The 27,418-nt window shown below is 42.5% G+C and overlaps 1 protein-coding gene across 1 annotated transcript; it reads left to right on the top strand.

Moving 5' to 3' along the window:
- The first annotated feature begins 6,993 nt into the window (after positions 1-6,993).
- LOC129735088 (aprataxin and PNK-like factor) lies at positions 6,994-22,884 on the top strand. Its single transcript, XM_055700462.1, is given in 7 exon segments — positions 6,994-7,225; positions 7,228-7,300; positions 7,302-7,397; positions 14,111-14,236; positions 16,720-16,766; positions 18,573-18,641; positions 22,824-22,884. Coding segments are annotated over 7 exon segments (645 nt in total). The 3' UTR covers positions 22,826-22,884.
- The last annotated feature ends 4,534 nt before the right edge of the window (positions 22,885-27,418 follow it).

Below are 27,418 nucleotides of genomic sequence, written 5' to 3'. Positions count from 1 at the left end.
TCCTTCCAACGATGACTTAACATGGGATGTATTAAATAGTAGAATACTTGTGTTGCTTTGGGGAATGGCCTGCAAAGGTGTCCCACCAGTGATGTTCTCCAACTTGTTCTGCATCGGCTAAAGATGGATTTTATATTTTCAGAGTCACATTTCTCCTGTCGAAGCATGTGTTGGGCCGTTCTGTTTATTTCTTGGACCAGTCTTTCTATGTTGGGGTGTCTAAGCATTGCTTTGAAGAGGCTAATGTTCATGCCTATTTTTAATTTAGGTATATCATGATACAGGGTATAATCAGTTCCAATTAACTGTATGGTAGTTACAGGAACAACATAACCAAAGTCACAGCCTACAATTCTAGTAAAATTATACATACAAAATTTAGTACCATTTGCCATTTCATGACAATTATCAATACTCTTGTTACCAGAAGAAGTTGTAACACATGTGCATCCATTTCCTACATAAAATATTTGTGGCTGGGCTTTAATATGTGGAAACATTTCAAAAGCACGCATAGCCTTTTTGATATCTAAACACAGATCTTCATTCTCTTATTACTGCGTTTTCACAGATGTATCCCAGTTGTTCCCTGGGGAACATGTTCATTCCATGTTCATTGACTTGCCACTTGCCTTTGGTCTGACCATAACTTGCCCAAACATTATGGCCTAGGGGTCTGACAGTGACTTTCTGGTGTATGGCTCCTAGTGTCGCAATGGGAAAGATTGCCTGTTCTTTTGCTGCACTAATTGGGAGCACATATGCTTCAGTTTGCTCCTGTTGTGGGTTGTAGGTGAAGTTTACTAGTTGTCACCAAGCCTGGTGATGTTTTTCAAACTGAGTGGTGAGGCTGGTTTTGCCTATTATTTCCCTTATTTCTTGAGATAGTATTCCTGATGTTCCTTCCTGTTGCGACGGAGGGAAGACACAGTCACTCAATATGAGTGATCAGCAGACTTCGTTTATTGTCCCTTACAGTCACCTTTTATGCCTTGTTATAATTAGCTCATACATATTACAAAAGTTAAGCTCATTATTGGTTAGTTGCCTAAATACCAAGCCCGCCCCTTGTTTCTCTTCTGTAGTTTTCTGTTCCCACCTGCAACATTCTTTTCCCACCAAAATCTTCCTGTTACTGTGTAACAAGGACAGCCAAAGACAGTGTATTTTGCTTTACTTCAGATAAGCTGAGAGCGATGCGCACTTTTGTTCAGCCAGCTGGACTATGTCTATGTGACCCTTTTCAGCTAGCCAGTTATCCACAATTCCCCCGTTTTTATTTTGGGCGACATAGGCTTGGTTGACCATTTTCAATAACAGCATTTTAACACAGGAAAATACACAGCCAACTTATAAAATCTCAGTTCAGAAGTATAATTCCTGAAATACTTGAAAAATAAAGTTAGCTTGAAGCTTTAATTTAGATGCTCTTTCTGTTCCAGTGATATAAAAAGTTAAAAAAATTCAAAGGTAATTTTAAAGTTCTGAACATGGACTAATGCAAGCTCAAAACCCAAAAAGAAACCAAAATGATGTTTGACTAGGAATATTTGCAAATATTTTAGTGGAAAATCCCTGACCATTAACAATTTTCTGTCCAAATAACAACTGCCCTTATGCAACCAACCAATCCATACATTTTCTGAAGAATTCCTCATTGATATCAAAGAATTAACAAAGGGAAAAAATTAGTTCTAAGCTATATACATTCATAAGTGTTTTTTTCAATAGTTACATACAGATTTACACACTAAGCCATAATGGCTTGTAGGTGATACACACAAGAAGAGTACGTTGCTTATCTGTCTGAATGTCTATGCTAAATTTGACAACTATGCCACAAGCCAAGCCTACATGGGTGCTGTGTTATGCACGTTCCTTAACAAACAGAAGTATAATAGGTAAATTCCCAAGATCTAGTCCCCAACCTAATTATATTATTTTGTAGCCAATTAAGGAAAATAACACAAATGTGCGTAACTACATGTGCACACACCTTTTAGTTCAGAACCAATCTGTGATATAAGGCCTTAGCCTTATGGCATCATTGAATCTTAATGAGTACAGTAATTAAAAATGCAGTCTTACTGTAAGTGTGATTTATGCTGACATTCCCTCAAATGCTACACGTGAGTATTTCTTACTCAACTGCCTCAAGTTAAAATAGTAGTATTTGTTAATATGTATTAAAAAATCATTAATTATCTACAATAGCAGTTGACTTCCATAACACTATGTAAGCAAAAGAGGCTTAAGATGGGTTTTTTGAATACTGACAATTTATTTTAGACTGTCTAAACTCAGGTCTTGAAAGATTTCACTCTGCCAGACATAGAAACACTGTTGCACTCCAGTTGTGATATCCCTTTTCCCAAGTTGTCACATGCACATCTTGCTCAAGCAACATTATTGTCAAAGTTTCTCTCTGCTACATAAAAGCATATTGCACTTGTGGATATAAAAGACAGCACCCTTACTTAGATTATTACCTTACTACCTCATAACTCTTAGTATCTCTGATTTCATCACTTCAAAAATTCACCAGAAGCAGATAAAACCACAGCATCAGACTAAACTACACCTTAACTGCTGATTCAAATAAAGGCATTCTCTTCAGATATGCCTAATGCTTACAAATAATTTTGGCTGGTTTTGATCAAAAAACTATTATTACAATAATGATCAAAAATAATAATCCTGTTTGCAAAATGCCTTTAAGCCAGCCTCCTAGTCCCAGCCAATTTCCACATTCAGAATACAGCATAAATACAGAATACAGAATAAATTATCTCCATCAAGGCAAAAAGGCTTCTCTTTAAGCACAGAGATGTTTGCTAGTTCAAGGCAGAAACCCATTTCTTGTAGGGGACACCTTCCCTTAACATTCCTGTGGCTACAGATTGTATCCACTGCTGAGTATTGGATAGCAAGTGCAACCTTTTTTGCTAATGCCCCCAGTCTGATGAGATTACTGCTGGAACCCCAAATCACGGTACTATTTCTTATAATAGTGCTTTGGTTAGTGCTTTGGCTTTATTGGTTCAGCAAGGGTGTGTTTCTGGCCACCCTAAAAAGGCATCCGTCATGACCAGCAGGTATCAAGACCCCCCTTTTCTTGGGAGTTCTGAGAAATCAGTTTGTCACGGTTGCCCTGGATATTTTTCTTCTCCAATTGTCCCCATTTGATTCATGTTCTCCCTACAATTTTGTCAGTCTAAATATTTATACTATGAGTCAGTGCCCCAATGGGTCTTGTGACGTTCTTCCTTCCTGGGTGACCCTCTTACAACAGCGGGGGCCATTCCTCACATCAAGGTCTGGCATGGCACATGTTCCCACCACTCGGCACCTACTGGCTTGCAGCCAACAGCAGAATTCAAGATTCTTCTTGGTGGCAAACACAGAGGCCAACCCAGTCTTGCCCTTGACTACGGTAGGAGGCACTTGACCAACCTTATTCCTTGTACTTTGTTGTCAATGCAGTTTCATCTGCGCATCCCGTAACAAGTCTGTGTCGTGGTAAAACACACAGATTTACATTGGTAGTAGAACCACTACACAGTGCGTTTTATTTCAGTTTTTGTGCCAATATCCCCCACAGCCCTGCTGACCAAGGGATACTGTTTTACCCGAACTGGGCAGGCCCCCCTTTTCATTTCTGCTGTAACAGGTAAAGCATTTTTCGCCTTGCCTGGAGTTTACTCCCGCATATACCTGGTTAAAGATTTTGGTGAAATGGCATTCTGATTTTTTTTTCTTAATTTGTACTTCAGAGGTTTCACAATGCTTTTTCCTGGCGGCCAGTAGCTCCCACAACTGTAATAAATTCTTTTCTCGCTGAAGTTTAACACCAAATAAGTTGGTTTTGTATTCACTAAAAATCCCACCTCCTTTTTCTCTAGTCCCCAGCTTTAATTTAACCAGTGGATCCGCTAGGGCGGATTCCCCAGGCCTCTCAGTCTGGTTCTGATGCAGTCACCGGAACCCCCTGATGGTTCTTCAGCTTTGGGCAATCTGGCTGCCCGTGCCCACTTCCCTACGATGTGCCCACTGATCTGGGCCCGCAGGGCAGGGTTCGCTCTTTCACCTCTGCCAGGCATCCCTCCTCTGCCTCTGCCTCTGCCTCGTCTTCTCACCTTAGTCCCTCTGCCAGTTTTCACTTTTCCCGAAGCCGCCGCCGTAGCTGTGACTACAGCACGACTCAGCTTTTCTTCTCTGACCTGCTGTGCTTGTGCTGTGCTGCTTCTGTCAGCTTCTCTACATGGCGATTACCCAGTAATAGTCAACCCTTTTTCTACTCCTGTTGGGTCATCCTGATAGTCTTTCACAACCGACTTCCAAGCATCTAAATCTCCCATCACAGATTCGCCTTTATTCCCGCCCGCCCCCCGCCCCCACTGCGTGCCCTGAAGGGGCCAGTTCCCGGTCCTGTCGTGCTGCAAATGCTGCGGCCCTTGGGGTGACATTGTCAGGTCCTTCAGCTCTGGTGTCAGCAACAGCGACCCCCGCCTCCTCGCACTGGAAGGATTCCGGGCAGGAGATGCTCCCTGCTCTGCAGCAGGCACAAGTGCCTGCCTCTGCAACAGCACCTCTGCTTTGACCCTTTCGAACCCTGAACGCAGATCTGCTCTGTGCTGCTTTAAGTCTGTGTCCTTACCTGTGGTGCCTTTGCCAGCAACCAGCAACCAGCCTGCCACGCGTCCAGCCTGGCTCAGCCGCACCTCCCAGCGGGTGTGGGGCTTTGTACAAACTCACCCCAAGACTTTAACCCTTCCCTGGGGTCCTTGACTCCCCCCGCCTCAGGTCCTACATTAGTGCAAGTTTTTATCTCCCAATACGCTTCACCCCAGGAGGAGCCACAGCCTGAGGCTCTGTCTTTACAAAACACAGCGATCCTGTATTACACAAAAAACTTCAACAAGAGCATCTTTCTAGTTTAGGTCTCAGTTTTTCCTTGTCCTTTTCTAGAGCCAAAGTCAAAGGATCAGGTGGTGCTATATTAATCCCACGCTCCTTCTGCCACACTCTGTATGGCTTCTCAATGTGAAAAACAAATCTGCATGTGTCGTCCCATTTCCCTTGTCATCTTAAAAATAGCATTAACTGTAGCGAGGTGTTACAGTTTCCTGATCTTCTAAGATACATAAAGGCCACCATTGGTTATAATATTTTATCAATGTTTGCTTGACGTGTGGAATCAGACTCCACAATCTTTATCAGATTGTAAAGTAGGTATGTTTATTCAGCGCTGGGCAGCACCAGGGGTAGTCCCACCAAAGCCGTGTGCGCCAGGGGCAACAACTTGTCTCAATTTATATAATCAAATGTTGCATATACATAAGATTTCCAAATATACCGATACATATTCATAACCTAGCCCTGCTTCATATTAAAATTAGTTCCAAGAAGTCATTTCCATATGTCCCTCCCAACTGCGTTTGCGTAGTGCCTCTTGCTGGTCATGGGGGTCATGGGGATGAAGGCTTGGTAGTCTTTCTCACTCTGAACCTTCTCTCTTTGCCAGACTCAGTTGCTCCTTGGTCTTTGTCCAGACTATAGAGTTGGTTTTAGCTAGTTCTCATCACAAACTGTCCTTCAGGAGGAGCTGTAGACTCCTTGCTTCAGTTAATTTACACAATAGTTAGTAAAACAAAGCATTATTTATCAACAACAATCTAGGTAATCGTTAAGCAATTAGACCTACTAAAACTTCTTTAACCCTTTCCCTCACACTCCCACCCTGCGGTCCTCCTGTATTCTTCCAGTGAGCCAAAATACAACCCAAAGGGCTCATGTTCACTCTTTCCCCACTCTGTTGACCTCCCATTTCACCTTTATGCAATACAGTAAATAATACAAATTATCACAAGTTGCAGGTTTCAGCACTCGCTTTGTAGCTGAGCTACGTCTCAGTTGCACAAAACACTCGCACAAAAGGGCCCGTTACACACTCACTCTGCTACTCAGATAGATAGCAACAATACCATTTTATGATGGACATTCCGACCTCAAACACCGTTATGCCACCCCAGAACGTCAAATATCAACAAGAGGTCTCAACTAATACACGGTACCGAATTTTACAACAGATGACAAAATGGCCAAAAGACATTCTTGAAGAGAACCCAAATTGGCCAAAACACACCACTTGGGAGAAAACCTGTTACCCCTCGAGAGGCCCCTTCCCGCTACCGCAGCGAGGAGAGCACCCGAATTCCCACCCCCAGCCTTTCCAGGGGCAAGCACCAGCGCTCTTTACCTCACGTAGGACGTCTCCTCACAACTTACAGGTATCCCCAACCCAACTGCAACATACCTGGTCCACCGACGATGGTCCCTGTCTGTCCTCGCAGTCATCTAGGTGAGTAGGGGAGTCCTCCTGAGAAACCCTGGGGGCACCCAGAGGAGTCCTGTCCTCAGCAGGTCCTACAGCCGGACAGAGAGGGTCTCACCTGGGTCACCAAACTGACATGTGGAATCGAACTGTACAACTCGAGGGCAGTTACAAAGAGGTATGTTTATTGCAGCGTTGGGTGCAAGGGGGATCGCTACTCCTAACTTGCACGCTGTTTCAACAAGCCGACAGATATTTATTATACAAAGTCATGCAAATACGTAAGGTTTCCAAAAATTCATTATCATAACCTCCTCCCTCTGGCGCCTCTTCAGGATGTACTTTTCATCTTATTGGGCAGTTACCTAAATTTCCTGCTTACCTTTGCATACATTAGCAGTCTGTTGTTTAGTTTCTGTTACCTACTAGAGTTCTTTACACTTCCATCATCTAACCTTTTGTTCAAGTGTAACACATCTGCTGGCTAACGATGAGCCCCAAGCTAATATGTGCCCACGGGGCTAGTTTTAATCTCTATCAAGGTCCTTTCCAGCCTGGGCTCTACTATGATTCTCTCACTTTGAAAACAGGAATGATGAGGCAGAGTTTGACCTTAAAGCTTTTAGTTCTGAAGAATGTACATTTTCAGGTCCTTCAAAATGGAACCTTGTTCCACAGAATGCTCTGGATTTCCTCTTGAGAATACCATGAGAAACATGGCAGGGAATGGCAAGACTGGAACAAAAACCCCTGGAAGTTCTGTGGGAAGAAAAGCTAGGCAGCAGCATAGTAAATTGTCTAAAAGAGTAGGTCAGATCTCCAGTAAAGGAAATAGAATTGAGGAAACAGTAAACAAAGAGCAGATGACTGGTTCTGCAAGCCAACAGGCTCACTGGGCAGGACTTCCTGATCTTTTGGTGCCCAGGAAGGGACTCTTGAGCCTGATGCAAATCTGGATTACAAGACAGATTTCTGATTCAACCAGAAGTGCAGATACTTCAGAAAGCTCCAAACAGAACAAGCGTAAGAGGACACCTTGCGTGTATGGAACAGGCTGTTACAGGTGAAGCAAAAATAAACCCAGCTTAAGCTAGCTTGTTATTAAGAAGTACTGTATTAGCTACCAAAAACAGTAAAGTCGTTACAAGCTTTGATTTGAAAGAAATCTTTTGGTAAATGGGGACTGATGAGAAACCAATGGCATAGCAAGAATTTTAAAAGTATAAAAGGAGGAGCCAGGATGTCTTGCTAACTTTCAATATAACCTAAACAAGGGATGATGTACTTCAGCAGATTAAACGATGCAGAGTTCTAGGAAATAAGAAACAAAGGTCCACTTTAAAAAGGAAAGAAATAAACCCCCCTGTGTGTACAGTACATGTACCGGCAGGGAGAAGAGATGTAAATGATTGAAATGCCCAACATAGACCCTGTAGGCTTATTTTATTTGCAGCTGAAACTTTTATGAAAGATGAAGTTATTGTATGCTTTGTGATCTGACTATTTAAAATGCTTATTATTTGTTATCCCTAAACAATGGAGAATTACTTCTGTTGTAACTTGGCCAATCTGCACCATTTTTTTTTTTTATTTTTTTTTTTTTTTTTAAGCATTCAGTCCCCTCTTAAAACCAGAACAAGTCACACTTATAAACTCCCTGTGAACCCTTATCTGGTCAGTGTCTTTGGCGGTACTTCAATTGAGGGATGATTTTTATTTTTTTTTCTGCTACTCATATCCTCTCAATTCACAATCTGTCATACAAATGTTTTGTGCGATACAAATGTTCCAGCAAGATCCCAAAAACCCCAGTGCTGAGTGCCTGGTCTCCTGCTAGTTCTTTCTGCCCAGAAAAGATCTGTAATGCCATGTGTTAATATATTGAAGAGAAGATAGGCGTCTAGAGGTGTTCCTGAGGGTAGCAAGTGACCAGTGACCTGAGAACTGCCTTTAGGAGAAGATTTTGAGCACTACATAAATCTATGTACATTGTAAGCACAAAAGATAAGGCTAATCCAGGAAACAGGATGTCCTGTGATTTTTTTTTTTTTTTTAAATATTATCACTGTTACTACTTTTGTATTTTTTACCTCTTCCCCCAAGGGGCTTGAGTGACAGTAAAAGCTTAGGTTGTTCAGCAAACAAGCAAGCACAACTAAATGGGTTCTTGTGTATGTTTGGTGTGCCTGTTGCTGCAGATAACTGCGTAAAGCTGTTGTGTTCATGAGCACATCAGACTTCCAGTTTTCATGTAGCATTCCTTCGCATATCTCAGTTTTTGCCCTTCATGATTATGAGGAGGACATGGTTCATTAGGCAGCCAAGCTGATCCAGTAGTACAAATGCAGCCTTTAGTTTGCTCCAGCTACTTTTCATTTTGCTCAGACAAGTTTTCCCCTCTGTGGGGGTGAAGCTGATTCAGTGCTCTGACACGCTGAAGGATTCCTAATGTTTTGGAAGGCAAGTTTTAGTTACAGGTAACATGCAATAGGAGTCTGCATGTGCACGTTTCTTCTTGGGTCTTTATTCTAAAACATTTGGCAGCAGTACTTTTGGGAAGTGTTGCTTTGTAAGAAGAAAAGAATGCTCTGAAATAGCACATAACGAAATCTTATTTTGTTGGAGAAATTTGTAAATAGGAAGTATCAAAACCATCAGCTTTGATCTTCAGGAAATGTGATGAGACTAAACCTGCTTGTTTGCAAAGAAAGGTGCTTTATCGTCTGTCCTGTATGTGCTTTTAATGCAAGACCACCAAGTAGTCATTCTGCATCAATGAGATAGCTATGTTGCAGTAAAGCAAGCCATTGCAGTTACCCATATTCTTGACAGAAGTGTACATAAGTGTGATGTGAATGGACGCTTTGAAGGAACGCACTGATAGCGTATTCAGTTTTTGATTGTGTAGTGTTCTCCTTGAGCAAAACCTGTTTTTTAGAGTTGCTAAGGAAGAGGAGCTGCTTTGAGTGCTCTTTTGAGTACGATGAGTAGCTGGTTTTTGTCTCCTTCCATTAACCTTATGAAAGGTGTCTTCTAGCACAATGTGCTGTAGGAGTCAACGTCTTAAATGAGGACTGCTTTGGTAACCATAACATTTCCTTACAGTGTTCTTTCTAGGTGAGGTTTCATATAAAATGTCATTTTTCCAATAACTGAATGCCCTTCAGTTTTCTAATCCGTATTTTATAAACTCCTAGTAAGAGATACTTGTCTTCTGCATATGACAGGCACCTTTGGTGGGTGCGTGGTTGAACAGCACAAATGGAAAAGATGAAATGTTAGTTTAGTTGATTTTATTAGATGTCTCTAACACATAGCTGAAATGTTTAGGAAATAACTTTGTAACCCATAGCTCAGTTTCTTCATTTATGAATTTGAAAACACTGCTTTTTGAAAGAGTCAAGCTTGATTCACACTTCTCTCTGCAGAGATTCTTCTTCTTATCCTCCGTCAGTGTGAGATTCTCTTCCTGTGGCAGTCTGAAGCTTTTTCCAAATCGAAAGAAACTGCTGTTACCACTAGGAGGCAAGTGCTCTGTCTGTGTTATATCTGACTGTATTTGTTGTCAAGGAACTTACTCTTTGAATACTGTCTTGTGTTCATTTTCTTGTCTGCTGCTCGCTTTTCAGAAGTTAGAAGAATAGGGATTTAAAAACAAAAACAAATTCAAACCCAACCCCCATTTCGAGTTGCATAGTAGGGGTGTGGTACAGCTGAACTCTCATCTCTGAAACTGTAATTTCACAATTTTTGTCCACAATTCTGTCCTTTGGCTAGCCTGTGGTACAGTTCTGTGCTGACTGGGTGTGTGTGAATCTTTCCTGTAACTGTCAAAGCAGGGCATGCTCAACCAGCCTTTGGATTTGTATGTGCATTCTTCTAAATACTGTGCTCTTTGTTTATGAAAAGAAGTATTTTTCATTTCACCTTCAGCTTGTAAATCTGGCAGCTACAGACTTGCATCTGTCTTTTTATGAGACCTGTTTTCTAGTAAGACTTAGAGTTTAGAACTTATAAACATCTTACACGCACTTGTGGCGTTAACTTCAGGCTTGAATACTATGGCTTTATAACTAGTGCTGGTGAGTCATTACGTTTTCCTTACCAGTTTCTTTAGTAGGCTGAGAAAATAAGCCCTTGAGATGACAGGGGTCTCCTGCATGTGATTAAGAAGAGCCAGGGATTCTGACCTTACCACTTAAATTTGTTTTAGAAAAAGCTTTTAAGATGCTTTTGGGAGCTGCATAGATGAAAACTGTCTTGAGTATTTCACTGAGCGATGCTCAGCTGCTGCTGGAGATGACTGCATTGATTCTGAAGAACTTTGTAAGTGTTACTTGCATAATTTTTATTTGCATAATTTTCTGCCACAAATTCAGAGCTTCTGTGTATGAGAAGGCAACTCTCCTAAAACTTTATTCTTAAAATAGGCTTTTAATTGGTTATTTTTTGTGCGAGTAAAGCTTAATGATTTTGTTTTGATCAAATTAATAACGTATTCCTGTGCAGCAAGGTTTTGTTGTAAAACTAACTTTGGAGTGCAGCTTCCAGCGTGAAAGGTGCTGTGCTCTTACAACTCAGATCTCTTGTATTCAAAAAAACCCAAACAAACCCTCAAACAAACCAAACTCTTAATAAAAGGAAGAAGATTTTTGCAAGAAGGGATAATGTGTACTTAATATTAGCTGTGCATTTCTCTGCTTCTATTTATTTTGCTGGATATCGTTGCACAACATCTAGAAATGGAGTAAGTATAAATTATCCACATAAAGGTAAGAGAAACTATGATGTTGTTACTAGTCCTGAGCATCTGAAATAGGACATGTTTAAGGTGCTTCACAGGTGATGAATAATTTGAGGAGCATCATCCACTGGCCCAAAGAATCCTGAGGCCCAGTGATAGGGTGCGTACCTCAAGACCCTTCCCTTTTTCTTGCTTCCTCCTATACAATTTTTTTTTTCTTTTTTCTCTCCTGCAATAAAGGCTCTTTGGTATTGGCCAAATAGCTTTTGAAGTAAATTCATGAAAGGAACTGGCTATCACCTAAAACAGAATAGGTTAGCTAACTGGCAGCTCTTAGGCCTTCTTTCCTTCATGACTATGATGCTGCATGTATCTTATTGTAGGAATAAGTATTAAAATGATTTCACAGAGCATCAGCTGCTTCTGTGTCCCTTTGAGAAGATGAATTGTGTTTCAAATGACTGAACTCAAATTCTGGCTAATATTGCTAGTACGTTAGCTCTGTGCATTTAGAAAACAAAGCAAGTAGCCTCTAAAATGACTTGGTTTCATCCCATTTATTTTTAAATGGCAAAAGAAGTAGGCAGCCAGCCTGAATGTGGCGTTAGAAGTGATGTTTTCTGAGAACTTGTAGAATAAAAGACTGGTAAATGCAGCCTTGCAATGATATCTAGTGAAACAGTATTTACTTACCCTACAGTCTGCAGAAATCAACAGAAAAGACCAGAACCAGAACAAGGCGTCTGTCACCTGTGTAAATAGGACTAAGGGACACTGGATCTCTGATAAGTAGCTCCTGGAAGAGTTTATCTGTAGCTTGCTTGCTGAGTTTCCCGAGTGAAAGATACCAAGCAGATGGAGATGTAAAAGTATTAATACTAAATATCTAATCTGTTTTCGGTGCCTGAAAGGAGGCCTGAATGGTTAGTGGGGCTCACGGTGCTTAAGTAATCATTTTGCAAAAGCTATAACAAACGCTTTTTCTCTTACAGTGTTGGTTGAAATGCTGAAAATAATACTGACTGTTCCCTAGAAAGTTCATAAGAGCCCGTTGTGGTCAGTGAGGAAGCTGCTGTGTATGTCGCTAGCTGCATACGTGCTTCTGGCTTGGTGTTTCTAAATGCAGCTGTAACAAGTGCAAATGACAGCAGTAATCCCTCTGCAGTTTAAAGTTAGCATTGCTCTTGCTTGAGGCAAGCAGTTCACTTTTACAGTTTGCACAAAGATGTTGATTATGTACACTGGGAATTAGTGGTAAATCACTGAAGTATTTTGTGTATAACTTTTGGAAAATCATTTATTAAAACATCTCGCTTTTCTTGCTTTCAAATATGCTTGAAAAAAAGTGTCTCTAAAAGAAATCAGAGGGAAAAAGTAGATTTGCTTTTAGTACAGTATGTTCACTATGACATAATTTTTTGTAGTGTCTTTTGATCTGCCCCATGAATTTCTCCTGAAGTCATAATGTATTTTTCTGTGTTCTTTTTAACATCACTTCTTCACAAAGTGATGTTGTTTATAGCTGCCTTGTCTTGTACAGTGCTCTCATCACTAACATCGGTGTGGCTCAGCTACACACAGAGTTATGTCTTAGGGTACAACTTCATGTCATCGTTGTGATTTGGTATTTCAAATAAAATGCCACGGTAGCCAAGGCAAACCTGAGAGCATAATCAATGTAATGTCCAGGAGACTGCTCCATTGTTTTGCCAGTTGATGGAGTCAATAGATAGCACACAGACACCAATACAGAAGATACCCTTGATGCACTGTTTGTTTCAAATTAATGCAGAAAATAAGGCAATATGCACATACAGAAGGATTAGCCTACGATACCCTGATTCAAACAATAAAACAGATAAGCAAGGCAATGCACCTAATCGTTACTATTCACAGCTAGCTGTAGTGGTTCAGAAAGATACATCACCCTTTGCCCTAACAGGTTGCCATCCTCCAGCTCCGCAGTCGCTGGGGAGCCCCTGTTGCACGAGGATCTGGAGAGCCTGTCCCGGCAGCTGGGAAGTCCTGCGCAGGGCATCTCCTGGTAGGTGAGGTCTGCAATGTCGCTGCAAGAGGGTTCAGCTTTTACACTATTAACAAACAAGCTCACGTAATTCCAAACGCGGAAACATCTGGTTTCACTCTCCTGTCAGATGCCACCAAAGCCTGGCCAGGGGTTGGGAGGAACCGAGGGAGTTCCCTTTATCGACTGGATTTTAACCACCGGTTTCCAGACAAGGCCAAACAGCTGGATTCATGGCTTTGGCCGCCCGCCTCTAAGCAAGGAAGGATGCGCTGTCTCTTCTGTCATGATTGTAGTTTATCCAAGGTGCATCTTTTGCTAATGGCCATACATGGTTCACTAATGACCGTGCATATTTCGCTAATGATTGGATACTAAATACATATATTTAAGGTTGGGTTGGCGGGTTCTTCTGGAGGTCAGCTTTGGCTCAGGGCCTGCTGCTCAGGCCCCAGCACTTCATCCCTCTGGAATAATACGCTGGCATTTGAAGTGTTCAAGTGAGTAGTAACTTGCATACGGAACAGAAGTAATGATTGAGCCATACTGCCTGAAGCTCACAGGTGATCACCCGAGAGCGTGGGAAGGCTTCAGGACTGCAGTTGGTCGGCTGCCATGGGTTGGCCCTCGCAGCTTGAGCTCAGACTTTGCGAGAGGTTTGTGTAGCACTTGGTAACTCCAGAGGGAGTCATGACGGAGCAAGCCACAGAGCGAGATTCACGCTATGGGACTACATCAGTAGATTGTGTATGTGTTGGAGGCCTGAAACGTAAAGCTGATGATGGCAAATAGGAAAATTCATGTTTTAACCTCTTGCGGCCTCTGCTGAAACAAAACTTTTCTTCAATTATCCTGAAAGCAGGTCTTACATTCTGCATCAAGTTAAACGTTAAAAGCTTCTCTTTCTGTAACCGCTGAAAATGTCACTGATTCAGTAACACCTTTCTTACCTCCACTTCTCCTGTTTAAATGGAATAGTCAGTTCTTGATCTATATTTGTCTTTTGCAGGAAGAATCCCATTCACTTTCAGCAGTTTAGTCACCCTAATGACGATGACAATCATGAAACAGAGATCGTAACTCAGGATAACAATGATAACCAGCCTGAATGTCCGTATGGAACAGCTTGTTATAGGTAAGAAGCACTGTACAAAATGGCTTTTCTTGTTTTACAGGTTAAGAATGTTCTCCCCTGGAGTTGCAAATTGACAGTAGGATAGTGATGTTAAATCTTGACTGTGGCTTTCCAAATTTACTGGCGCCAGACTGCTACCTTTATGCCACCAAGGTCTGTGCAAAGTATTTGTGATTTCAGCTGGTGAACATGAAGCCTTGACTTTTGGAACCTGTTCAGTGGCCTAGAGATCAAAACTTTCTCATTTTTCAACCTGTAGTAAACTGTTCTTGTATAGAAACAATAATTTATTGTTACATGTTCTTCTTGATATGTAACTTTTAGTTCAGATTTTGACAAAATATTTGTTAAGATTTTGTACAAAACCTCTATTTTAGTCAGTATTTGATTTGTTAGAAAGCATAATTTAGGTACCAGCAAGAAAATCCAGTTTATGGCTGACTGCTGTTTCTTTTAGCAGCTGTTGATTTTCTTCAAAAGATCCTTTTGTTCCATTTGTTTCTCAATATCTAGGTTTTACACTTGTATTTAGCAGAGTGTAAGGACTGCTTTGTAATTGATGCAATGGACAAAAGGATATATTTTGAGACAACAGCCCTTCTGTGGGGGCATATTGAAACTAACAGCTGCTGTTAAAGATTGTGCTTGAGCAGAAACATTTTCTCTCTCTCTCCCTGGAAGCGTGATGATCCTAAAGAGCGTGTTCTTTATAAAGTGTAACAAAATGGGAGTAACTTTTAAGGAAAAGCCATCTTATGTTCAACTAATGCAGAAGAAGTGTTTCTTTTCTCAAAAACCATCTGTGAGATGAATTTCTCATCTCAGGATGCGAAATCTAGGTTTATACCGCTCCTGAAATTGCCAACATACTTTTCAGGAGTACGATGGACACTGTCCAAAACTAAAACTGTCTCTCCTTGCAGATAAGTCAACTCCTGTGCTGTATTAGTTGATCATTTCTTAAACAGCGTTTCATTCTTTTTGGGGTAGAAGGAAGGAGGCACCCACAAAGCAATGATAATTCTTTCCACAAAGCAACAGGTGTCATTTGAAGGATTTTGATGTTATTTTTGTTGTCTTTATCTGTTGGCTACTACTGGAATACATAATTGAGTTATCTAAATGCTGTGCCTTGAGTTGGGATCAAATGCTCTGATGCTACCAACACTTGCAAAACACTGGATTAAGCAACTGTTCTGTTTCAGTACGGTATTTAATAGAAAGCTGTACTTGCATGTTTTTATTCAGATAACTATCCCTTCTAATGCACATGAAATGCACTTTGGGATAGCAGTAGCTATAAAATGTAAATCAGCTTCAAGTATGTGAATGTGTAACAAGTTATTTGATGTAAAAATAAGATTTTCTTACTGAAGAGTATTCTGTTTTTGAAGAATAAGAAAACATAAGCAACTAGTTTTACAAGGCAGTCTTCACAGCAAGGGTATTTTGTAAAATATCAAAAAAATTCTGCAGTTATAGAAATTAATCTTGTGTTTCAAGCAATGTCAAATGGTCTGTCATTCTTAAATAGTGGGCTTTAATTGTTGATTCTTTTTCAGAAGGAGAAATTAGGACAACTGAACCAGTTTTCTTCCAAAGTTAGAATTTTTTTTAATTTTAATTTTCTGCACAGAAGTAAATTGAGCTGAAACAATTTTAACGTGCCGCTCTAATACACTAACACAACAGATCAGCACGGTGTAAGTGGGACCAAGTTAAAACATTAGAACAGCATTGGATAACTGCTTTAGGGGGTGGGATAAATCAGTGTGTTCATGACCTGGATCGCAGCCTGAATGAGGGGAGCATTTATTGCAGATCAAAGAGTAAGTTGACTTTAAATTTTTAATTTTCATTGCATTGATGCTGTTTTTTAATAGAAGACATACACACTTGTATATTGAACTTCCCAGATTGCAGTAGCATATTGCAGAAATGAGTAAACTCTCTTAACAGTCCTTCTTTGGCCTTTCCCTGTGATACTTTGAGACAGGCAATTCTTTTCAATTTCTTTAATTTTCCCAAACTATTTGATTTTTAGCCTTATGTTGCAGAATATGGAAGTTACGGCTGGGTATCTCAGACTTGTGATGCACTGTGTGCATTGCACTTTGTGCACCAGAGGTTATGTTCTGGTTTTGGTTTTAGTGAGAGTAAATAATTGGATCAGTTCTTATTATGCTGAACAAATGCATCTCATCTTACAAGTTTGGAAACTATCTCATCTCTTGGTTTTGGTCAGCTGTCTTTTTTATTTTTTTTTAAAAGGCTGAAACAAAAGGAACTCTTATGGAACCCTTTTTTTCTTCCACCCTACATTACGTAAGCTGAGACACTGCAGTAAGGCACTGGTCACAGAATTTTATTTTAAAAAGAAGTGAAAATTATTCACAAAATACAGAGGAGTTCTGGGAACTTGTTAGGTTCTTGTTAGGTGTGGAACAAGGTGGCAAATCAAGCTTTTACTGTTTTCTTTGCAGGAAGAATCCACAGCATAAACTAGAATACAAGCACAGTGCACCTCCAGGTAAGCCAAGTTGTTCAGTATAGCTCAAAGTGGGGGGAAAAAACCCCCAAACCCAGTAATGGATGCCAACACCTTGGAATAAAATGCTTTAAGTGAGAAAGTAACATTGCATTTGCAGCTTGCTCTGTATTGCCCTGCACCCTTGCTCTTCTTGAGCATGCGGTGTTGCCGTTGTCTGTGATAAGGAAGGTAAGGCTGCTTGGCCGCTGCACACTTACATTCACTTTTTCAAATGTTTTTCAACTGAAACAAGATGGTCTGGGTCAGACACCGCTGACATAGTTTGTATGCTTTATATCTTAGGATTTGACAAAAATGCCAGGTGGCAAGTGGCTGTTTTCATGAGTTTAACAGGTTTTATTGAAAACTAAGCATGGTATAGCATGGTCTTACCAGATCTCTCTATTCTGCTTCCTCCATTTGGAGCTGGAGTATTACAGTGAAAACAGGGAATATACTGAAGTATTTCTCAACATTTCAAATGGATACTGCAGTAAATTTTTTCTGTAGCTTTTTTTCCCATCCCCACAGCAAAATGTGTATATCCCTATAGCATGTATGTTCTGTTGAGGCTTGGAGGGAATATAATTAAAACTGAATCTGAGATTCTATTCTAAAAGTCTTTTTGTATTCCAGTAACTAGACTTGTTGAAAAACACAGGGGAATATACTGTTTATATTTTGTCTGTTCTTAGAGAATTCAAAGATGTACTTTGCATTCTTTTTGTGCTTTTTCTTAATTATTGGACTTGGAGGGTTTTTTTTCCCCAATTTAATTCCCAATGCAAAAAGACAATACTTTAGAGCAGAACAGTTAGGGAAATGTAATGATAATGCATTTTACTTCAAAAAATCAGGATTATGACATTACCCCTGCCCATGGCAGGAGGGGTGGAACTAGATGACCTTTAAGGTCCCTTCCAACCCAAACCATTCTATGATTCTATGGTTATTAAGGAGAAATTGCATTTATGGAAACAATGGCGTAAAATATTTAAATGCTTTGAAATACTGCAATTGTCTGCTGTAAAAACCCCAAACAGTACCGATGATGTTTGTCTACAGATGGCATGGTTCATAATTGTAAGAACAGTTCATCTGGGTAATCTTTCAAGAATCATTTAATACAAAAAAAAAGGTTTTTGGGGGCAGCAGAGTAGTTTTTATACTTGTAAATACAGCACAACCATTGCAGCATTTCTTTTAATAAGTCAGTCTTCTGTTGTAGCAACCTCTCCGAATAACCTTATTGCTAGGTTGTACTCTGTCCTGGCTAATAACATTTCTTTCTTTAGTACCTGAAAGAAGAACACGACAAAAACTTCAAAAAATGGTATGTTCTGATGTTATGAATGGGCCCATCAGCATGGGATGCAACTGATCTGCTTTGGGTTTTGGGGCATTTAGTGGTGCTGGAGATGCTTGATAATACTTACCTGAGAAGAAGGTAGTCATTATTTTAGTAAAACTCTGCTTCCTTTTTTGCAAGTAATAGTGCTGGAATTGAATTCCTGTGTGCTGAGCACACCTGTCCTTCCCTGGAAGCAGGCAGCGAAACAAACAAATGTTTTGAGAGACATGTGTGACCAAGTCAATTCTTCCTTCCTTGAACAGGGTTCATAATAGGATGAAAGGAGCCAATAGTTCATCCACAGCTAGTTAAGGTTACCCCATGAAGACTGATTGCTCTTGAAACATTGAGATACTCCTTCTGCATTGCATTGACCTCTAAATAAATGTCAAAAGATATCTGCGGATGTGGTGATGAGCTTTTCTTATATTTACTCTGAGGTATTGATGTTACAGGCTTGTTAGGACTGAAGTGTCGAAGAAGGGTAATGCCTTTCAGCTGGGGCAGTGTTCCCTGTGAACTATGTATGTATCCTTCGAACTCTAGTTTCTAGAAATCAGTGAGGATTGTGTAGTATCACAGGCAAGCTGTAGTCTCTCTTGATAATGTAACCTGTAATACTGTGTATGAGTATCTCCTCCATTTACCAGTAGTACACCTAGCTTGCTTTGCTGCTGCCAATAATATTAACTTACATGTGGCAGGTGCATGGGCTCCAGTTTTAAATATCCTTTAGCTCTGTTTCAAGGCATCTCTTTTATCTCAGTTTGGCTTCCAAATGTGAAGCTTCCTGTTATTTCTAAAATAATTGAAAAGTGAGCGTTGAAGAGCAGTCTGAAAGCCTGATGATAAGCCATCTTTACTTTCACTGGCCTGAACAAGGCATGAGGATGTGGAACTGCTGCATCTCGAGTGGAGGTGGGAACTGACTTGTCTTCTTTGAGATCACCAAGGTGTGGCTGGGCATTTCCTACAGAAATCTTCAAAACAGAGATCTGCCTTCTAGAGAAAGTAAAGTGCAAATAGCTGTAGTTTTCTAGACAAAGTGTTTTGGCCTCCATTCTGTTCTGCGACCTACTTTCCACTCGGGAATGTCTTTCCCATCCCATTTCCTTATCATGTGTGTGTACTTCTGCTGTCACTGAATGCTTGATATGGGTGTATCTGTGCACTAGCATATTTTGAGGCATATTTGTTATCTGTACGCTTTGCCACATCCCATGATGCAAGTATGAGCCCCATCTTGATCACCGCTCCCTTGCAGAAATGTGCATTAAAGAGTGGCAAGAGTTGTAAGCAGCGTTGTAAGTGCAGCGAGCGGTTAAAATTTTAATAATGAAGCAAGCTGGACTGTGTGCATATCTGAAGTTTAAAGCTAATCTTGAAGGTTTAAAATTGTAGCTGTGTCTTTCATAAGAGGACCTTCCTTACCAGAATGGTAGATCCTGTGTGTGCAGCTCATGGCAGGTGGTCAGCCAGGCATGGCTATGGATGGAAAAGTGCTTCTCTTGTAAATGTGTAAATCTTTGACATGGAAGTGAAATTCAATCTGTTAAATTCAACTCCTCATCCTAAGAACGAACCAGGGAAAAAATGATATTCCATGCACAGTGGGAAGAAGGGAATTCATTAATTAAAGTTCTGTTCATATTTAATGATTGTTTAAATTTCTTTTTTCCCCTCAATATCTTGTTGACTGGCTTGCTTCGTTCTCTTGAGGGCAAAGCTTGTAAAAGGTTGCACTCAGCAAGCTCACGTCTGAGGCGGTCGTACCGAGCCATGCAAGATCACACAGGCAAGGTTCCATTAGCCTTTATTTCGTGCTGTTTGGCACAACTGCACTGTTAAGCACAGCAGGATTAATTTCTGTTCAAGTGCACTGAAACTCCACCAGCCAAGAAAAGAAGGGTGCTATCTACATGACATTTGCCATGTTTAGTTTTTAACATTGATAGTCTAATTGCTGCGAGATGGATTACAAATTGCCAATAGAGAATGTGGTCTATGTTCTGAGAAACAGTCTAAGGCTAATTACTGGGGAAATAGCTGTAAGGGAGGAAGGGGAAAAAAAAAGAAAGGCTGGAATGTGTGTTGTCATTAAATTGTCACTAGTGAATGACTTCACTGCCTTGTTGCTACTTAGATGAATGACCTGCTGTGGCTATGGAGTCTGAGAGTTCTCCTGCACGCTTCTGTGTATGTTTTCTAGCAAGCTGATCGGCTCACTTCCAAACATAACCCTTTGTAAAGGGGTGGTCAGCAAGCTTTTTCTCCCCGTGTGAAGGAGATACTTCCAGGGAATGTTTCAAGGTCATATTTATAAATATGGTACTAGGGGAAAGGCAGAATTGTGCTTAATGAGCAGCTTCAGGGGCTGTGGAGCTGAATTAAACTATAGCAGAAAGAGAGGAGTGGGAAGACATGGAAGGAAGTGCATCATTCACTGCTGAAATCTAAAAACACTGGTGGACGAAAACCAACATCGTATGTTCCTCATACATTTGTAGGAGAAATATGGAAGTAATCAGTATTTTTCCAGAATTCCTATTTCTGTTGTAAAATACCACCTGCAGTGCTGTGAAAGTGAAGAGCAGTTTTTCTTTGTTAATCCGGTCTTGGGTTTATTATTCTCACAGGCTTAGGCTGAGAAGAGAGATTTTGTTCTTAAGGTATTTAGAATCTTTGTTTCGACTTCTCCCTCCAGACATAATTCCTTCTGCACGACTATAGTCTGTGATTCTTAGAAAAAATTCTGCTGTTATGGGTAAACATGGGCATAATTACTTTCCTCTAAAGTCTGGTAAACAGTAAACTAGCAAGCATCATATGGGATGGGATTACAGCCGAAATTGACAGCTGATATTTTCAGGATTTTCTGCTAGGTGCTATATAGGTTGCTAGCCATAGGATATTTCTCAGTTGTAGTATTGGCTGTGTCACACATGGCTGACTTTATTCTAGGAAGTCATTGGGTGCCTCTGTAGCACAGTTCACCCATAAAATTGTGTACCTTTGAGGGAATTGACTGCTGCTGTAAGTGCTTTTGAAAACCTTGCTATAGAGTATAAAATGTTAATCAGACCATAAGATGATTCTGGAATAGTAACATTCCCACTAGCAGAAAAATGTAACTGACAGAGGATGTGATCTGACTACACCAGGCGCTGGTGTTCTTGCTTGTTCACCACACGCACAGCTTGAGTGTCTGGAGCTCTGACCTGAGGTTTCAAGAAGCTGCTAAGAAATACCTGAGGTTAATATAAACATGGATGATTTGGACTGGGTTGTGTAGCTGAGAAGACACATTTCTAGTTTCATATAAAAGATGATAAGAACTGCTCAACAGATAAATCATTATGAGATCATTGACAGGTTATCTCCAAATGAGGTAAGAATGCAGAAACTGGAGGCTGGGAAGAAAAGGAACAAATACAGCTTTACTCGGGGGTGTGACTTAAGGGCAGCATACCATGACTGGAATATTAACAGACTGTGGCTAGTTAGGAATTGTGGGCCTGTAAGAAAAAGGGAGGTAGCGTAGGCTGGTAGAGCAATGGTCGTGCACATCTGCCAAAGTCCCAAAGCAGTGGAAATAAACTTGTTAAAGGTTCACAGCTACCGATAAGTAAAAGGAGAATGCAATGCTGCTATGGCAGCAGCTTTGCATCGATGCTACCAAGTCAGGTAGATAAGGCTTCTTCAAAAATCAGGCTTGCCCTGTCTCTGGGAACTGGTTTATATATGTCAACATATTTGAGCAATTAAAAGACTACTGCAAGACAAGCTGCCTAAAAAAGTTTAGGAACATGCAGCGAGCAGCATCCATTTCTTGTGAATAGAGGTTTCCAAGTTTTGACTCCTGCCAATGTAGAGTATTGTGACATACTGGGAAGAGAGAAGGCAATTTAATCACAAAGTGTGAGCTGTGCAGAAGATGGATAGGCAGCAGATTGGACAGCAGCGCGATAGAATAGACTGAACTGGGAAAGGGGTAGGCTGCATCCAGCTCAGGAAAGAAGTGTTCAGCATTTGTTGTTTCCTTAACGTGTGTTCAGAAAGGAAGCACAGACTACACAGCACAGATCGAAGTTGAGAACGTAGGAGGTGAGTGATCTAGCAGATTGTCTTTGCTGACCTGAAGCTCAGGAAAGAAGTGAATGGGAATTCAAAGCCATGTCAGATTCCAAAGAGCAAGAGTATAAAGTAGCCCTAAGTAAATATGGGTGGGTGAAGGCAGAAAATTTAGAGTCGGAATAGCTGTCTAGCAAGAGCTAGGGGCTAAAGGGCAAGAAAGATGCCTTGTTTAGGTATAGAAGTAGCAGGAAGATGACCAGGAAAATTGTGTATGCCACTCCTTCAGGAAAGGAGAGTTGTCAGAAGATGTTATCTGATACCGTTTTCTTCTGATATCAGAAGATGTTATCAGAAGAGGCCTGGCAACTGTTTTCCAAGTGCTGGAAGAAAAGCCACTAAGGAGAACTTTCTTAATTGATCAGACTGGTAAGCCCTGCAGTAGTGGTCAGAGAGGGATGGTACAGCTTTACATGAGAGTCTTGAAAGTCAAACACAAAATTGTCAGCATTGGATAGAGTGCTTTAGTTGAGCCTTTCTCCTGCTGAGGAGAGAGGCTAACTAGATGGCCCCTGCAAGGTCTCTTTCGTTCTGTATTTATTATTCATGAATATATGGCATTTTTGTCCCTACAGGAGAAAGGGCTGTGGAGAAAGATGCGGCGAATGAAGAGACGGGACGCAGCTTGATGCAAGCAAATGTCAGTTTATTGTACAGAAGCACGAGGTTATATACACTTTCAGAAGCTGCGCATTTTAAACAGATTGGTTCTTGAAGCTAAGCATTGCATCCTAGGCAATCCCTGACTGGTGGTTAACTGCCATCAATTAACAGCAAGCTGTTACCTTTCCTTGGCGCCATCCTTGGCGCCATCCGTCTCCCACTCCCCTGTGCTCTGTAAACACGTCTCATCATGTTAATTGTTGTCTAGACAAGCTCGAGCACATTCCCCTCAGCTAACTGATTGCCATGCATGGTCCTGGTTTCCAGCCCGCTTCTGCAGAAAGATGAACCACATGAGTATGACCTTAATGGCGGCTTTAGAGATGATGAGGAAGAGGTGTGCAAACCTACCGATGAAGACTCTGACTGGGAACCAAGTTCAGAAGACAAGGATAACAAAGATGTTGAAATGCTTTTGCAAGAAGCGTCTAGATTTGTTAGAACCAAAAGGTAGCCATAGGGGGACAGCATTACGAATGCCCAAGCTGGTTATGTTAAAACATGAATGTGTAAGGAGGGGAATTGCTTTGAAAGCTATTTTTTCCTCAGTGATGTAGGCACTGCAGGAGGATTTTAGTCAGCGAGGGGATTCAGCAGTGTCTGTCTTTTCCATATGGGTTTTTTGTCTTATTAAGTGGTGGAGCCAGAGAACTGAGCTCTGAAAGTTTTTTGTGTTTCCTGCCCCCCCCCCCCCCCCCCCCCATCTATTTCTTATGTTCTTATGCAACACCATTGGTATTTCATGGTTTGAAACACAGTTTTAAAGGTTGTTAATGCTTCATCTTCCTGTGCTTGAAATAAATGCTGGCATTAGGAAAGCCTTTTCTTTTGCTGAAGCACAGTATATACTGTGTTGGATGAAGGGGAGTTACACTGCCCACCTGCCATATCACAGATTAATTCTTGGCCATCACTGGGGAGTTTGTCTAAATTTTGTTAACGTTCTTTTGAGTTAGTGCAGTGCTACTGGCTTTCCTCTTTGGTGTCATTTCTTTGGTTCTCTTGATTAATACAGATTAAATACAGATTAATACAGTTAAATACAGAATGTGTAAATCACTTGAGAACAGTATATCAGTGTATCGAACCGCATACACACAGTGACTATGGTGTATTTGCTGTAATTACAGTAGGACCTCTTTCCATGCCTGTACCTCACTGGAATTACATTCAGTTTACAACAAAGCTTAAGTCTTGATGACTGTATTTTTGCACAATTAAACTTGTAACATACTGCAGGAAAAACGTTTGCCTGTGTCTCTGTGATTTCTAAAGACTGTTGAAGGATCTTGCCTTCTGTGTGTTTGCAGCACGCCTGAGCTTTCAAGAAAGTAAAAGTTTTAGTGTGTTTCAGGGCAGGTGACTGGAGCCATGTGAATTGTGTCCAAAAAGGTGCCAAATCTGGAAATTCTGCAGGGGAATTATTCTTGTGTGGCTCTGGCTCCCCTGGGAGCTGGAGACAGACATCCAAATACGCTCAAGCTTTTCAGCTGTGTGGCTCAGTGTGCTCTGCTTAAAATGAAATGGCTGTTGCTGCAAGCTGGCATTGGGTGCTTTTGGATGTGGGGACCATCTTCTGCCAATTGTGTGTCAGAAGCTTCTCTCAAAAATTGTAGATGTCAAAAATACAAACATTTATGATGAGGAACTCCTGCGAATTTGGAGAACATCAGCTTCTGTTGGCCAACGGCTTACTGTTTGCTCAAGTTATTCCATACAGAAAGAATCCATTTGGTGTTTTGTACAGTGATTTCTGTGACCATAACCTTCCTCAAGCTAAAGCATTCTGTATCACAGCATTAGTCTGTGAATGGCTATTTAAGCTGCTCACAGGAGCTACTAGCCTTTATTTTGAAAGCAGAAATAGCTTTTTATTGCTGGAGGCTCCCAGTCAGATCTGTAATCACAAAAGCACATTTGGAAGTAAATTTTGATGTTGCATGATAGATCAAGTTTTATTACTGATACATCGGGACTGAAAAACTTGGGTATGACCAAAGCAGCACACTGGGACAGTCAAAGCCGTTGTGAGCTGCTCTGTGCTGGTAGGTTGAAGTTCTCTCTGTTGAAGTGCATTTCCCTGTTCTTGTATTCTTTCCTTAAGAGCAGGATGCATTTTTATTCTTCTGGCAGGATGAATTGGTAACTCCAGGATACTGGAATACTGATTGAAACTACTCTGTTGGAGATACAGATGAGAGTACCCGGGCACTCAGGAGACCCTGAAAATTTTCAAGTTACCCAGAAAGGCAGAGGGTAACGTTTCACCACGTAGACTCTGCATCACATTACCCTGTAATACATGCTTATTTGCTCTGAAAAAAAGCAACTGGTGAAATCTTTACCCCCCTGCCTCCTCCCCAGAAAATCCATTTTGAAATACTGTACTTCAAATGAAGTGAGTAGGAAGTGCTTCTCTCCAGCTGCCACCTGAGAGGGTACCCATCTGTTTTAATAATATGGCTAAGATGTGCAAGCCTCTGTTCCTTGTGTGATGGGGCGCAGACCATAACTCCTCCCTCCTTTTATCTTGTGGTGCTACAGACTGCTCTCAAACTGCCCCCAAATTCTCCTTCCGTAACACCTCAAATGCATTTCCTTTGCTTCACTGAAAGCCTGGTCAACACAGAGTGCCCTCAACCCAGAGCATGGGGAGAAGTTAATTACTTTTTGATTTGTAGCATCCTTTTAAATATTTAAAGGCCCTTAGACAGCTCTTCTGTTAAGAAGATGCTGATGTTAAACAAGTCCATTCACCCTATGATTAATCCTGTGAGACCCTGTTTCCTGAAGCCCTGACCCTTCTTAACCATAGCCTCTGGCTGCTTTCTCCTTGGCTTATGTCTTTCTGGAAGAGTGATCCTCAGAAACAGACACTGTTTCGGGTGAGAATGACAGGAGACCCCAGCCCAGGCATGATCCTGGGAGGGGTTTTCCACCGACGGTCAGTGATTGCAGAGACAAACCTCTGCTGGCCTGTTCATGGGCATGGCAGGTGAGGGGGCGCGGAGGCCGTCTGGGGTCCGTGCCCAGGTACCTGCCCTTGACAGGGGCTTAGAGGAGGGAGCTGCTCTGCTGCTCCTGTTGCACAGTCCTCTCTTTATTGCCATTTTTTGTTGTGGTGGCCCGAATACACGTAACTCTGGGATAATGACTTAATCTTGGAGTGGGACCTGAAAAGGAGTTCTTTAGTTAAACTAATGTGATTTCATTTTTAAACTAAAGGAATTTATTTTCAATTGAATTTGATTTTTCTCTGCTTTTCTTGCCTCTTAGTTCTTTACCATCCTGCCGTGACATCTGGGCAGACAGCAAAGGAGTAAGAGCTTTCCATAGGCTCAGCCGTGGATTCTGACAAAGTTTATTGCAGGTTTCTTCCAAGTTTGTCCCCCAATAGTTTTGCTCAAGGGAGTCACCGTGAGCGGTGTTGATGCTGACAGGGAAGCACGTTACAGGGCTTGGCTGAGTCCCCTCTCCCTGCAGTGGGGTGAAGGCCCGCTGCCCTCCCTGTGGCCGCCTGAGGAGGCCTCTGTGGACGCGGTGCCCTCTGCAACACCCCTGCTGTGTTCTTTGACCAGCTCGTGTGGCCGTCCCCTTGTGACCAGGCTCCTCTCGGGGAAGGAGTCGAGGGGGACTCAAACCGGGCCCTGAGGGGGCCCCTCTGCTCCCGCCCCGAGCTGTGCGCGGCCTCCGCAGCCCTGAGCCTGCCGCCCCCCGCGCTGGGCCTGTGCTGGGCCCGGCCGGGCCCGGGGCTGCCGGCGGGCGGGCGGGCGGGCGGGGGGCCAGGGCGCTCGCCATTGGCTGGGCCCAGAGGCGTCGGGGCCGCCGGCCAATGGGGTGGCGCCTTGTCACAGGAGCGGGAATCTGAGGGGTTCCCCGGAGCGCGTCTGCCTGTTGCCAGGGCACTGCGCCTCAGCGCCTCCCCGCGGGCGGCTGCGGCCGGCGGGCGCTGCTGCCGCCGCTGTGGCCGAGCCGCCCCTGCCCGCGGGGGGAGCTGCGCTCGGCGGGGAGCTGCCGCGGCCAGAGCTCTTGCCGCAGCGAGGCATCGGAGCCGGGCTGTGTCGGGACGGAGCCGCCTCAGCGAGTCCTCCCCGGGACAGGCAGGAGCTGGTCTGCGGCTTGGGACTGGGGCTCGCCCCAGGCTTGGCTTCAGGTGGGGTTCGGCCGGGGCCGGGGCTGAGGTGCGGGGTTACGGGGGCTGGGTAGGAGCGGGCGGGCGAGCCGAGCCCTGCCAGGCGGGCTCTGCCGCGGGCGCCGCTGTCTCTCCCCTCCCTCGGCCCGCCAGAGCTGCGGGCGGGCTGCTCTGGCCTCCGGCCGGGGCTGTCGGCACCCGCTCCGCTCCGGCCCGGGCCGCCCCTCCCCTCCCCTCCCCTCCCCTCCCCTCCCATTGGTGGGTGCGAAGCACGCGCGGCTTCGGGAAACTTCGGGCGGCACCGGCCGGTGCGAGGGGTGGGTCCTGCCGCGCGCGGAGCTGTCGTTAGGACGCGGCTGCGGCGCCCTGAGGCGG

Source organism: Falco cherrug, unplaced genomic scaffold (genome assembly GCF_023634085.1).
Source record: "Falco cherrug isolate bFalChe1 unplaced genomic scaffold, bFalChe1.pri scaffold_31, whole genome shotgun sequence".
NCBI classification, from domain to species: Eukaryota; Metazoa; Chordata; class Aves; order Falconiformes; family Falconidae; genus Falco; species Falco cherrug.
Note: the sequence above shows the minus strand (reverse complement) of the source record. Positions and strands in the feature narration are given on the sequence as shown.